Raw genomic sequence first — 15,517 nt, forward strand, 5'->3', positions numbered from 1 at the left:
CGAGTATATTTACCACTCATCCTCGCCTACATCATTCTCAGCAGTGCAGCGCTGACAAATACAGTAAATATGCGCTACTAAAATGGTAATGTTTCAGAATGACACATGTTGAAGAAGCAAGCGTGGATTTGCGATCGGTTAATGGAGACATGTAGTCGACACGCAGCCATCACTGCCGAAGAAACGGCGTCTATTATGACACCGGAGGTAGGGGGTGCCATAGCCCCGTCAAAAATGTGTAACCCCAGTTATGCCCCGCAGCATTCTAATTGATATTCCTTATTTTATCAGCCCCCACTTTAGCGACGGGAGGGGGAGGGGGGAAAAAAACCTGGAGCCGTGCTTGCATCATTGTGATACACAATAATTTATAAAAAACGTAATGGGCCTTTAATTATCCATCAATTATAATAGTTAATTAATTTTTTAATTAAATAATGCTAAATGGTAAATAAAAGCAAAAACTACAATAAAATGACAAACCCATTACACCAGTAGTGAAGTGGGGGCTTTGATTAAGTGATTATTTTATGGTACATACAGTAAAAAGGTAGGCTTTGAGTGCCTTTTTAAAATTATTAAATTTCAAAATATTAAAACTACAATTACTTTTAACAAAAACTACAAATAGGCTACGATTAAATTTAAGATTTTTTATATTCTTTTTTTTTTTTTTCATTTAAAATAAAATCACAACTTTTAAGTAATGTTTAAAACAGGGGTGACCAACCTTTTTAAAGCTGAGAGCTACTAGTGCGCTGATTAATGCAGAGTTAGAAACACGCTTCTGAAATATATTAACAGACTGTCCTCAATGCAGGAACAGATATTTTAATTTAACAAAAAAATATAAAGTTAAAGAAGAACATTAAGACGAAAGTAGCAAAATACAAGTAAAAAAAAAAAAAAAAAAAAAACTTAAAACCACACTATGTAGTAAAGTAAAAGTGGGTCAACGTCATGAAAATGGAGAAAATTAGTTCCCATCCCCATCACTGCACTATGATTTTTTTTTTAACTTGCTTTGTAGTCACACAGAAGCCAACAAAAAGCCACCAGACACCAATATACAAATTCTATGTATTTTTTTATTTCTATGCTTTTAACAGAGACAGATTGCAATGGGTTGAGAACTACAGGTGAAATTAAACAAATAGAATATCATTGTAATTACTTTCACTTGTTCCTCTTTTTTTTTTTAACATGGGGATGATCTGATCTGTTACTGTGCTAACACATCCAGTGAAAGGACATGGGTGCAAAACATTCCTGATCCGTGCCTTTAAACAAAAAAAATCCTACATTTATAGAGAGATAGATACATTTGTAAGAAAAAACAATATGAACAAAAAAAGTGTTGAATAATAATGGTAAAAAAAACAAAAGCAGAAGTCTGTACAGCTATTATGAAACTATATAAGTGACCTCATGTGGCCATCTTGAAGTTTTTTTAAATTTTTATTTACTTCTTCTTGGACTGTTATCGCATGCGTTTTTCTCTCTATTCTACCTGGCGACACAATTATCATTGAAGGTTTTGGTGTCTTGTATCTGGGTACATATGATTTTGCGTTTCCTGATCGCTTCCTGAGTTAATCTCAGTGGATGGGCGCGGACGTGTCGTCGTCACGAGACTAAAATGGAGGACGCGGACAAAGATGGCTACAGAGACCGGAAAAAAGGAGACGGCCGAAAAAAGTGTAAGAAACCCTGAAAGACTGCAGAAAGATATGTTTCCATTTGGGGAGACACCCTGTTTGCCTTATTATTTTTATCATCATTATTGTTATTACCGACTCCATGCACGCTTATGTTACACATGATGAACGTTAATGTCTATGGCTCTTATTATCCCATCACCCAAAAAAAAGCAGAAGCAAAAGACGTCAATCAAATCCTGGCCGCCGTACCTTCATGTCTCCTTTGGTTAGTTGTCATGGTAACCGCTAAGCCCGTAGTATTCCCCATTTTAGGTCGTGTTCACACCTGAGGTTCAGTACTCTGGCCTGGACCAAAACCATTTTTTGTCAGAACTCACAACCTGATTGACCCATATTTTGTATAATGTGCTGTCAAATGGTTAGGGTTTGGGGATATCCTATCCCTTTCCTTTTTGGGTATTTCCCACTCAAGTGAACCGAGTTCACTTACAAGAGGCCCATCCATGTTCACACGGTTTCACACTTGCGTTTATTCAGCCACCAGTACTTAACACCGGTCCTCAGTTCACTTGCAAACCAACTGATGCAGTCTAGTTAGCCAGTTCAATTATTGTTCCCACATTCTTGTGCTGTTTATATTGCAGATTGCTTGTTTTAAAGATAGTGTGCATTTGCACCCAAGTGCCAACCATGCCAGATTTCACTTGCAAGCCAATAGACACCTGTAGTTTGGAGCGTTCACGCTTGGCATTTTCATCATCATACCAAAAGTTGTACCCCAAAAAAATAAATAATAAAAAAATAAAAAAGGTTTGAATTGTGACTTCATTGGATTATGTTGTGACAGAAACATATTCACACGCTAGCTCGAGTGAACCCAACTGTGCTTGAGTTCACTTGCACACATACTATGTTCAGTATTTTGGTCCGGTTCTCTTGGCGTTGACACTACATATTTTTATCATAAAGCATTATATTTATAAAAAAAAAGAAAAAAAGAAGAAATCGCTGGCATCAGGGCAAAACAGTGTATCTCCAAAATCGTCACTTTTCAGATGTTTGCTCAACGATTAACATTGTATTATCAAAGACAGCAAGCCATTTTCACCACTTTAGATTTGTCAATAATTTGTAACAATGACACCCACGTGTGGACTGACCAAAGATGTAGATTTTGGGAGAAAAAAATCAAATTGACCAAATTGTTATTTGTGACAAGGTTTCTGCCTGACGCCAGCGATATGTTAAGTCATGACTTGATTGGACCCCATTTTGTGTGACCAACGTGCACATTTGCCAAACAAAAATGTCTACTTCATTACAGTATTTTACATGCATTTTAAATTTGATATAATTTGCTATTTTACAGCAGAGAAAAGCTTCAAAAAAGTGCTTAGCAACACGGGGCGCTAAATATGGAATTTTATTTTCTCTCCAAACCAATTATCGTAGCTCTCACACTTTGAACTCAAGTGAACAGAACCGCACCAGAGTTAACCTGCAAGCCAAGGTTCACGCAATTTAATATCTTTAAAAAACAAAACAAGACGAAAAAAACGACACATTGTTCCATTAAAAAAAAAAAGGTCTAAATATGAAATACCAACCCTGGTCCACATTTCAGAGGTTTTGTGTGACCAAACGTTATATTTTCTAAAAGAAAAAAAAAAAGCTTGTTGCTCCTTCACGCTCATTATTTTTTAATTTTTTTAACCAGCTAAGATGTCAGGAAATGATACTAAAATGGATTTTAAAAAGTGCATCCATACACAGATGCTGAACTTTTCTGTTACAGTATACATTTGTGACTAAGCTTTTTGCTGCCATTTTAATGCTGATCTGTGTCTGTGCAGGTAATCGCAGCAGAGTGACTGAACCCTAAAGTGTGAACGTAGCCTAAATGGCACTGAGCGATGTGGCAGTTTATCATTATCAGAACCTATTTTTGACTGATTTCTCGCATCTTTTAAATACTGCAGTCGACTGTTCTGGACTGGAGGTGCTTGGAATTGCAGGTGAGAGACCCTTCAAGATTTTCCTACCCACCACCACACCTCATTTAGCATCAAGATAAATGCCACCTTCACAAGGTTGTATTTGCTATTGGCAGAGTGATGCTTCGTCATCTTTGTGGGGGTGATGTGGGAAATGCCTGTCAATGCTTACTCATCTTAAAAACATGATGTCGCTTTTCAAATATCTACAAAATTCTAAATAATTTCACATCTTAAATCACTCCTTTTTGAATGGCTACAGCCTGTGCACCCACCCAGCCAGCGTGCACTATGTAAGGCCCTCCCCCTCCACCCACCCTAACCAGCAAGCCACCATCTTGAGAAGACGGCGTAGATAATGCAGTGAGTAAACCTCAAAGATGAACACGGCTTATTTGTCGGGAAAGGACAATGAGAAGAAAACAAACTTCCTGTGTGAGACGTGCACACAGATGGGGAAAATAAATGAGTGAAATGTGTATGGGAGAAGAAGACATTTGGTAGGTAGGAAGGAGAAAATCAAACAAAAGACCATCAGGTGGACTTGGGTTGGGGGGGGGGGGGATTAGCCAGTAGTGGGTGTTATTTCTTAGCCTTAGCGGCCTTGGCAGAATTTCGTGGCGGGGTGACGGGCCTTCCTGATCCCATTCCAGCACCGCCGCCGTAAGGATACAACTTCTTATCCGCTGGCTTCAGGATCTGAGATACACAAACAGGAAGTTGGCTAAAGTCCTTTGGACAGTTTCCTTTGTGTACAAGCAGTCAACACCCGACACCTACAGTGAAACATGACAGAGCAACGCACAGACACAGACCTGGAAGGAGCACATGAGCGTCTCGTCTACACTCATCATGGCACCAGCGTTGTCAAACTCTCCACAGTAGTTGGGAGCGGAGAAGAGAGTGACCAGCTGCCTCTTGGCAAAGAACTCGTAGCCGTCTTCTACCACCTGCACAAATAAAATAAGATACATTAGCAGTTACAGGCCATTAAAATAGTTCGGAATATGGTGTATTAGTAGTGCACACAGTATTAAATATGGTAGAGCAGCGGTGCACTGATCATTACAGGCGCACAGAACATAAAACATGGTCAAAATCATTTGAATTAAACATTTTGGTATATATAACCCTTAGCCAACAAAACCATTAAGTTAATTTAGAGGCATAGACCATTATAAGATAAAGCAGAAGTTCACAAAGCATTCAAATGTAAATTTAGAGGCGCACAGACTATTGAATAAAGTTCATTTAGAGGTGCACTGAGCATTAAATGTGGTAAGACATAAGTTATACAGGTTGTGTACCAAAGGTTGTGTAAGGTAGCGCGTAGCTGCTACGCGCACACCATTGCCTTGTGTTGTCTTCCACGTCCTCTTCTCTCGCTTCTCTCGATCACGATACTGCTTTCCGCTAATACTTTGTGCTGTTGCCATTATTCCTCGCCGCTGATTTGAGATAGCATCGACCAGGTTAGCCTCATGAATTAACATTGAGGCGGAACGCTCACCCCTGGCGTTTAATTCATACATACGCTGTCAGCAGTTTTTTTGCTTGCGTTACCACAATATCCTATTTCAGCAATATTTTTTCGGCTCCAATTTTATTTCGCCCGAATGCCGAAAATGCATATTTTTCTCATTTTCAGCGGCCAAATATTCGGTGCATCACTAACGCAGACCATTAAATATGGTCAAAATACAGTGCATTACAAGTGTACACACCATTAAATTTATAATAAATGAAGTGTGCACCTCTGATGTACAGTACATTAGGAGGTGCACAGGTCTGGAAATAAGGTACCCTGGTGAGGTCTAGACCATTAAACGAGGAGAGCTTAAACAATAGTAATAGTTAGTTGTGCTGCATGTCTGGACCCAAGTTGTGATTTTCTTCAGACTTTTTTATGTCAGCAGGCTCCAGAGGTCGCCTACCCCCCGGCTTACCTGATGCGCCCTGCATATGAGGTCCATGTCGTGCTTGTGTAGAAACTTGGCCACCACGTCAGCACCAAACGTGAAGGAGACGCCGCGGTCGTTCTCGCCCCATCCCAGCACATCCTTGTCGGGGTCTGCCCACAGCAGGTCGCACAGCAGACCCTGGTCGGGCACGTCGGTTGGCCGCATGACTCGGCGGATCTGCTCCATGGACTGGAGATCGGGAGACAGGCCTGGCAAGGTCATGTCAGTTAATAAACGTGTCATAGCCATAGTCACTTCATTAGGGTACACTACCCAATCTGGGGTACACAGATACCAAATTTTAACATCTAAAATATTAGAGAACCCAAACGAGGAAAAAAATTGCCAAGTGTTCTTAAGTGCTCATGCAGTGTGTTGGTCGTATTCCCAAGACTGACCTGTGAGAGGCAGCATGAGCCACAGGGCAACCAGACAATGAAATGAGGTAGATGCCATGGACTTCCGACTTCCAGGTTTTACACATCAGCGCCGTTTCCGGCCACTGCTGGCCGCGTTCCAACACTTGCACCCCCACGCCTGCACCCCCCGAGACGCCCTCCCGCTCAGGGCGTCTCGGCTATCTGAAATGCTTCAGACACTGAGACAGACACTACACACTCGCAGCCTCGCACCCGTCGACGGAAACGCGCAACCAAAGGGCACAAAGGCGGAAGCGCAAGTAACTGGGATGCGGCCCACACGTCGCAAACCGGAAACGGAAACAAAGTTGAATGGTGAAAAAACGGAAGTGGGAAGTCCCGCCTCCTCCGTGGCATATAGTCCATAGTAGCAGTAGTTTTGAGTATTAGAAGAAACAGAAAACTAAGGCAAACTTTGCGCAAATGCACTATTTATCCCCACTCATAAGACAATTGACTAGAAGGAGTCAAGCTCACGAGTAGAACTATGTTACAATTAAGGAAAAACTGCACCAGTTGACATCAGCACATTACTAGTACTACTAGTGAAGTGCTAGTGTAACTCATAGAATTGTATACTGTAAAGAGTAATAGCACACGTGTAAACTACTGCAGTTGTGTCTCACGAGTAACAGTGTGCCCTAATCCTTCTTTTAGTGCGCATAAATATCAGACGGTAAAACATATTTTAAAATATGTTGCGAAAACTTTTGCTTTGTCAAATTTGGCAGGATTGTCCTTATGTGTGGACGCCATTTAAGTGCCAGTGAAAGTGTCACCTCCATGACAGCAGAAGATCTTCTCGTCTACAATAGCAGCCACTGGTAAACAGTTGAAGCAGTCTGTGAAGGTCTTCCACAGTTTAATGTTATACCTTCGCTTGCCTGAAAGGCAGAAAATATCATTCAGAAAAAAACCCAGATGAACAAGTTGCTCTATCAGTTTGTGGCCCACGCTGCTCACACTCGTCGTAGAAGCCGTAGATTCGGTTGATGGAGGCGCACTCGTGGTTGCCGCGCAGCAAGAAGAAGTTCTCCGGATACTTGATCTTGTAGGCAAGGAGCAGGCAGATGGTCTCCAGGGACTGCTTGCCTCGGTCCACGTAGTCGCCCAAAAACAGGTAGTTGCTCTCCGGAGGGAAGCCGCCATACTCAAACAGCCGCAAAAGGTCGTAGTACTGGCCATGAACATCGCCTGCAGGGGGCGCCAGAGAGCATTTTAAGTGCATTCTGAGGTACGTGTGGTCTTGTTTTTGTTACACAGTGGGGCAAACGTTTCGGGATTTTACAGAGTTGTGGGGCCCACCCGTCCATGTGGGGCCATTTTGCTGGACCCCACAAGTTTAGACCTCTTTTTGAGGGTCAAGACGTGGTTTTAGAGTTTAGGTTTGAATTGGGTTATGGTTGAGGTTAGGGTAAGGATTAGGGGTAGGCAATAATTTTTTATGGTTGGGGTCAGGGGAAGGGGCTGGGAAATGCATTATGTCAATGATATGGCCCCACAAAGAGTCAAGCTGTTGCAGTATTTAGCCGATATCCTACTAAGTAATGTGTCTTGTTCTTACTTGCAAGACATGCAGATCACTAGTAGAAGGAAGGTGCAGCAGAAGAATTTCAATGTATTACAGGCAAGTATTTTCCACTACTGTATGACATTTCTGCACGTTAGTAGAATGAATACAGGTGCAGACTCAATAATTTGCATTTTTTTCCCATCAATGTATGACGTTCCAGTCATTTGCTAGGCTACTGTTAAGCACACTACTGGAACAGCTGTCTTACTAGTGAAATTATGTTTCACTACTCCTACCACAACTGTGGAAGTGAGGCAAAATGGTTCACTAAAGCCCCATTTTCACTGTACCGGATCCACATCGGAACGGCCTTGCTTGGCCCTGAGTGATTGCTTTTCCATTACACTTTTCCAAATCCTGTTTTGATGCGACCAACTGAAAAAGATGGACACACCAGTGCTACCAGCGCAAAAGTTACTGTAAAGCCCTGCATAGACAATCTAGTTGACATCCAATGCTATACTAGTAGCATTTCATTACTTTTGCCACTGCCAACGTGTTGGATGATTTTGACAACAAAAAGTGGCATATCTTAAATCAAGGCTCCACCTGTCATCTCTTCTAAAATAAGCAAGCATTTTTTAAAGTGAGATGGCAACAAGCGCTTTTGGAAAATTTTCAAATAAATGTGTTCACAAACTTCACAGAAGAGTTGTTTGTTTGATCCAGGCATACGTATCTGTGCAAATGCACAGAATGCTACAAAATGACCACCTCAAATTGAGCTCACCACAAATTTTGAGGGGGGCCTCCAGCTCCAGCAGGATGGGCTGGCTCAGGAAGATCTCACGAGATTTGAGGCACAGCCCGCGGATCTCGCTCTCTGTCAGCTGCACGTTCTTGCCGGGCCGAGAGCCCTTGACTGCAACGCAACAAGTAGACCAAGATGAATAGGGACACATCAATGCACACAAGGACAAAATGCCTCAGACACAGCAAAAGCTGCCAAATGAAGCCAAAGTGAAATAACTACTGTAATTGCACTCATTAGCCGAGTTCACAGTTTGATTGACAGATGTGTGATCCCAACAAGCTAGATCACACATTCACATGCATCATGAATAGAATAAGGTCTAAATTTGATATATAAGACATGCACAGTATATTTGGTGCAATAAATATGATCCCATTGGGTACATTTCAACTAGTAGAACACAAACATTAAATATATGTAGATTTGGTGGCCCAAATAGAATACATTTTCTAAGTGCAAAGACCATTAAATTTGGTCAAAGTATGGTGTATTACAGAGTTGTGATGTAAATACGCTACATTTAGTATTATAACATGGTACAGTGAACCCTAAATATTTGTAGTCCGGCATTTGCACATTTTGGGGGAACAGAACATATCCTCAACCATCTGCTGAAAAAATACCAAATTGTGGATTCTGTGCTAAGGCCAAGGGAATAAAAGTAAGTAACCAAGAACTGTTTTTTTTTCTTTCTTGCATTACAGTACCATCTTGTGGCATCTTCGTACCTAGGAACTATGTCAAACTGAATTGAGGGGGCTCATTTAGACAAAAATAACACTTTGCCATCATTTTGTGGTATGTAGAGCATAGGCAGTAACAATTTTAGAGGGCGGCATCAATGACTCAGATTTTCACTATTTGCATCAGAGCTCGGTCCTAATCCGCTTCAATTAGTGCGGGTTCACTGTAGGTGTGCAGGCATTTAAATTGCGTCATGTGGTGAATTGCAAATATACAGACCATGAAATACAGTATGTAAATAAAGTAAATTATAGGTGCACGGACTGTCAAATGTCTAAGTAAAATACATTATAGTGTTGTCATGATACCAAATTTTTAACTTCGATACTATACCTGCATAAAATACCTCGATACTGGTACTGAAACGGTACCTCAACAAAAATCTAAAACATCAGCAAAAGCAGCAAAATTATTATTTTTTATTAATTCAAAATATTAGGATGTATACATGTTAATTTATGTAAATACTGTATATACTGTATGTGCTATTACATTGCATGCCATATTCTTGAAGTACTGTATTTGATTGCATTTGATGTAATCCGTTTTAAATATTGGTAATACAGTGGTACTCCAATGACTCAATGTAACATTGTTCGAGTGTGCGTGCATGTCTCTGCTCTTCTTCATTACGCTCCCAATTAGTCTAAAGCGTCATCAAATACTGCAAACTGGGAACAAAATAAATAAGCTTTAACTTGTTTTTTTAAGGGAAGTGTCAAAAAATGTGTCACAACCTGTTGCTCTGTCAGTCATCCGAGCTTTTTCTATGCATACCTTTGATTTACTACTGTGTGCCCGTTCTTTGAACGCACCTCGAGTCCACTGCAGGGCCAGGAGTGATTGTTGCTTTTTCTTCTGTATCTAAAATATTTGCTTTTGTTACAAAACGCCATGTCGTTTGGCTTGCCGTGGCTGTCGGCCATGTAAGAAAAAATTCCTTATGACACTTTGCGCGTCGGGCTTCTCAATGGAGGAGTGCACAGCCAGCAAGCGCTTCAGTGTTCAGTGTGTGTGAAGCCATCTTCCTGAGCCCTCTCGCACACAAACTGAAAGAGGCGTGCCGCTTAAGGCGTTTTCCGCATATCGGTAGACAGGTGGCCATGCGTGTATGTGTACCAGCCTTTAAATCAGAGTTGTCGGGCTGTCTCGTATTAATTTTTTTAACTACCGGTGCAAAAAAATAAAAATGATACAGAGCCGTTTTTTACGCCAAAACATCAAGGTACGATACCGGTACCCCGTGCAACACATTATGTAATGTAATGTATGACACATTTCTGATGTGCAGATAATTTCATAACGGTCAAAATGTGAGACCATTAAATATGGTCAAAAATAAAATGTGATACATTAGAAGGGCACAGAACATTAAATAAAGAGAAAAAATAAGGACCTCCACCAATGTCAGCTTTTTTGTTTTAATGAGGACAAGAAAATTTAGGATTCGTTTTGTTTTTCCTTTGAGGTCTGTGCAAGAATGACTACCTCAATCACGCCCACAGACACACGTACATGCTGCTTTATAGCACAGCAGAGGGCCGCCATGATGCACAATGTGACATCGCACTCCTCCCACAACCATGCCACACTTGTCCTGCACTCCCGCTGTGTTGTTTTATGATGGACACACTTCCAATTCTCCACTTTCTGTCTTGTGAGAAGTGACGGCTAAAATGTATAAGACATCACTGATAATTAATTATGCTGCTAAAATCCAAATATTATGTACATCATCAAAATGACGGAAGACATGATGCTGCTGCTATAAATGAGTCCAGTCAATGGAGGTCAGAGTACAGTAGAGCAGCTACTTAAAATGGAGGCTCAAAATAGTGAAGGGGCAACTAAATACGAGCAGCACTGCTGCTACTGCCTCCTAAAGTGGGATTAAAGCTATTTTAGCTGCAATACAGCTAACTTTGGAGTTAACCGTGCCGCTAGCTGGAAACGGCGGGCTTATCAGTGGACACATACACAAAAAACTGAGATTAAAAAAAACACACACAGCATCTACATTGGTAAAAAGTCAACTTCATGTATTGTGTTACACTAGTTTCACACACTCACACAAAAATGTCACACACACAAAACTCAAAGTCTCACACAAAACAATGAAATTAAATCACCATCTTGCCCACCCACACAAACACACACTCACAGACACCCACAAGGTGTGTGTGTGGGGGGGATCCCCCACAGTCAAGTAGAACAATGATGGTAGGACACATCCGAATCAGAGTGCCACACATACCAAAATAAATAAATAAAAATCACACGCTCAAATCAGTAAAAAAAAAAGTCAAAGACATAAAAAAATATCACACTCACATATACTAAAATATCAATCACACACACAAATACATATTCTAACCCATACCATAACAATTATTTTCTCCAAGGGATAGATCTTTTTTTGTTCTTTTCCCCCTTAGTTCTTTGTAGTTTAGCATATGTGTATTTTTTTTCATGATTTCTTGTCTTTATTAGAAAAAATAAGAGATATATGCTTGGATTGGTGTATATGTACTGTTTTGTACACAATTTTGATGTGAATAAATAAGTCTTTACAGGAATAATAATAAATAAAAATCCCTCGGACAAAACACAAGCACAACAATGACAATACACATGAAAATCAGTGCCAAACAGAAAACAAAAATAACAGGTACACGTACAAATAAGACAAACACACGCAGAAATATGTTGGACACAAAAATGACACACATAAAATAACTGTCATACACACAAAAAGTCAAACTTGTACACAAGAGACAAAAATCACACTTTTAAAAACACAAAAGAAAGGATCGCACATTAAAAAAAAAAAATAGAACACAAACATCACATTCAAGGAAAATCACATTTTCACAGACACAAAAAAACTATTATGACTAAAAGACAGTCACTCGCTCACATAGTAAGAGTTGAGTTACTTGAGTGTGTCAGTAATCCAATTGACTTGAGTTGGTGGTTATACCAACACGTTTAATTGGCTTGTTGACACTCAGAAGAAAGTGGACACATTGTACAGCACAATCAATCATCCATTTATTATTTATATACGCGAGTGTATGTGAGTGTGGTTACACTTTTGACACAACACAACACAAACAAGTGATTGCTTGTTATGGTCTGTAATAAAAAAAGAAAGACACATGGAAGGTCAGCAGGGTTACATAACAGTATATAAAGTACTGCCACTATCTGCCTTGTTTGCACACAAGCAGCAGGTGGTACACAGTCAAAGTCAACAGCAGCTAATATGACTGCTGTGCTTGCTATTTTTTTGTTGTGAATAATCCGAGTCACCTCCTGCAGATCAACTCTATTAAGCCAACATTCCACTAACATTCATTTTACCGACAAATAACCCATGACCACACAACTGTCCAGTTTTTCCCCAAATATACATTTTTCTATGTTGTTTGTCACCATGCAAACATTTATTAACTCAAGTTTTACAGCTTTAGATTAGGAAAACAGCATATTTTGTCACTTACAGGTAGTGATGTCACGATTCCATCGATTAGACGACCACCCCCCTCCAAAAAAACGTTATTTTAAAAAATGTTTTTTGTTAATCCATTTTTGTGGATATATTATTATATTGTATATTTATGTATTATTTAACACCAACAAAATTAGTCTATGCTAAACAGTTAGCAATCACAAGCCTGACTAGTGCAGGTTAGTTGCAACGGTCTCCATGTTATAGGGCACCACACGCGGGAGGCGATGTTGTTTGCTCTCAATTAATTTCCTATGGAAGTAGGGCGACAAGGCGAAAGACGCCTTCCTCCGCCTACCACTGGGCGACACGCATGTAAAAATTAGCAAGCACACAGAGGCCTGCAACGAGATACAAGAAACTTGAAAAATGTTCAACTTTTGTCGCTGTCGCCGGGAGCTACAACCAATCAGCGAAGGTTTCATTGATGTGCTAATGAACGCAGTGCATGCTACACAATGGGCTATCAAGCAAAATGGAGCTCATTTTAGCAGAGTCCGACTATCATTTTGTACGATACTTCACGCAATGATTTCCGTGACGTCAACAAAAAGGCCAGTGCATGGGAGCTAAAAATGATAATAATTCTAACAATAATGATAATAATAATAAAATGTATGTATTATACTGACACCTGTTGGCCAAGGTGCATGAACCAAAATGAATTAATGAATGAAAACGTGATACAAAACCGGTTTATTTCTTTGAATTCTATTCAACTATGTTATTAAAGTATGCTTTTATGAAGGACATTACCAAAGAATGCTATTTTCCTTAATGAAAACACTTTTTTATTGGTTTCTGTAGTCCATTCAATTCACATCAATGAACAGAGAGGATGTGGTAAATGAGCATAGTCACAGAACAAATTAAATTTAAGTCAAAGCACCATATACTGCATAAAATAGACAATACAACAATTATTGTTCACAAGGTGGTGGGTTACGTTTGCTTTTCCCTAAGCTTGGCTACAATGCAACGACCAAAAGACACAAGTATGTGTGTGTGCGTGAATGTTCAACGGATGAACTACACTTGATAAGATTTACACTTGTGTTAAGTGTCCTCAGGCTTTTTCCTTGTCTGTTACACAATCGTGGCAAGCTACCAACGAGAAGAAGAAAAACATTACTTCTGTCAAGTATCTCTCCACTTGACGCAAAATGTTAAAATAGGAATAATTGTAGCACTGATTTAGTGTACATGTTTATCATCGTGTATTGATGGTGTTTGTATGTCATTCACTGGACACCGACACATAGTCATTTTAACGTTCACGGCATAAACGCACATCTTTTTCGCATAAAATACACAATTTGCTGTCGTTATTTGTCGTCTCACCTTCCAAAAGACGTTGAATGATCGAGTCAATGTTTAATTTGTCCGGCTCCGCCATTTTCTGTTGATTCTCACACGAGCTTCGCTTTTCCCGTTTGGCACCTTCAATATCATTTACCCAACAAAAAAAGGCAAAACAAAACAGTATCAGTTAGAATCTACATAGTTATCCAATAATCCAAACCGCCTAGAATCATAACATTACACACCATTAAGTATACATAAGGAGTGCCTCACATTACTCAGCCTCATTCCATTCGCTCTGAGCTCATGCTAACTACTAGTTAGCACTTTAGCCGAGCTTGTCACATAGCCAAACAAGCGACAGTGGCAAATTAGCTCTCATTGTCCTACCTGATCGGAATAACAGTTCTCCCAGCGTGTTAGTAAAAAAAAATAAAATTAAAAATAGAAAATAAATCCCCTGAGCTCGGCAGCGGCTTCGGTCCCCCCTTGTCTCTTCCTCCAGGGAACTTTAAAAGCAGGCCGTGGTAAGGCTAGCCGCCGCTCGGACTCGGAGTGTCTCCGGTCGGCTGTCTTTCGTCGGAGAGGGCCGGAATCAAACTTGCAACGTCACATTCTTCTCAAAAGGTGATTGGTCGCAGGTGTTTACATGCTGGAATATGATTGGCGACAACGCATGTTGGTCTAACAAACCCGCCCCGCCCCCTGGAACGACGTCAACGACGTCAGTTGATGGCCAATGTGGAACTCGAAGGGCGCCATCTTGCGCGTACAAGCCAAATTGTACAAGAAACAAATTTGCTTTTGACTTCAAAGTTGACACTTTTGACGTAGGCTGACAAGAAAGTGACGTAAAAAAAACAATCGTGACTGTGATGTCAGTGTTTAAGGAATGAGACATTGTGACGTCCTCAGGTGAGGACTTTTTCTTTTTGTTTCAAAGACACATCAGCAATTTTCTTTTATGGCAATGATCACATACTAATATGCTTTACGTCATGAACATTAGAATATTTTGCTCTGTATACTTACTTTTAATCTATACTGTCTCCAACTGAAAATTATATTATGTATATTATGTATAATATATATATATATATATATATATATATATATATATATATATATATTTATTTATCCCTATTGATCTTTGGGATGTTACAGTATCCAATAAGTATCAATACAAGAGCTGTATCAATCAATAAACTCTTTATTACCAAATATAATAATGTGCTGTTTCCATTGACACAGTTGAATACATTATGCTTTCTTTCTTTTTTAATACATATTATGTAGATTTGCATTTCATTCTACGTATTTTTGTATGTTCGCTTTTTATATATTTTTGCATGCTTTTGCTTTTTGTAGTTTTTTTTTAGATACATATTTTTTTCATACATTTTATAAATGTATTATTATACTACTTCTTTTAACCTGATTTTTTTTATTTTGACAGTTTTTAATATTATACTTGTGCTACTTTTAAACATTTATTATGTAATATTTATTCTATATCATAATTTATACATGGATTTATCCCAGTACTTTTTATTTACTTCTGTATTTTTATTCTGTTTGTATAAGTTTTACGCAATTCA

The 15,517-nt window shown here is 39.5% G+C and overlaps 1 protein-coding gene across 1 annotated transcript; it reads right to left on the reverse strand.

Moving 5' to 3' along the window:
• Nucleotides 1-1,068: 1,068 nt before the first annotated feature.
• On the reverse strand, nucleotides 1,069-14,516 carry ppp1caa (protein phosphatase 1, catalytic subunit, alpha isozyme a). The gene is made up of 8 exons (XM_077556228.1): nucleotides 14,310-14,516; nucleotides 13,959-14,057; nucleotides 8,339-8,470; nucleotides 6,999-7,229; nucleotides 6,815-6,919; nucleotides 5,602-5,825; nucleotides 4,471-4,605; nucleotides 1,069-4,354 (listed from the first exon to the last, which is right to left on the reverse strand). The coding sequence occupies exons 2-8, from the start codon at nucleotides 14,011-14,013 to the stop codon at nucleotides 4,238-4,240; spliced, it is 999 nt and encodes a 332-aa protein (XP_077412354.1). The 5' UTR covers nucleotides 14,014-14,057; nucleotides 14,310-14,516; the 3' UTR covers nucleotides 1,069-4,237.
• Between the last annotated feature and the right edge of the window lie 1,001 nt (nucleotides 14,517-15,517).

Source organism: Vanacampus margaritifer, chromosome 2 (assembly GCF_051991255.1).
Source record: "Vanacampus margaritifer isolate UIUO_Vmar chromosome 2, RoL_Vmar_1.0, whole genome shotgun sequence".
Lineage (NCBI taxonomy): Eukaryota > Metazoa > Chordata > Actinopteri > Syngnathiformes > Syngnathidae > Vanacampus > Vanacampus margaritifer.

Bases quoted from the DNA above. Each gene is read 5' to 3' on its own strand.
- ppp1caa (XM_077556228.1), bottom strand. From the start codon at position 14,013: ATGGCGGAGCCGGACAAATTAAACATTGACTCGATCATTCAACGTCTT. The intron at 8,471-13,958 runs GTGAGACGACAA...GTTGCGTTGCAG, and splicing joins CATTCAACGTCTTTTGGAAG to TCAAGGGCTCTCGGCCCGGC. The intron at 4,355-4,470 runs GTCTGTGTCTGT...TGTGTATCTCAG, and splicing joins CGCTCATGTGCTCCTTCCAG to ATCCTGAAGCCAGCGGATAA.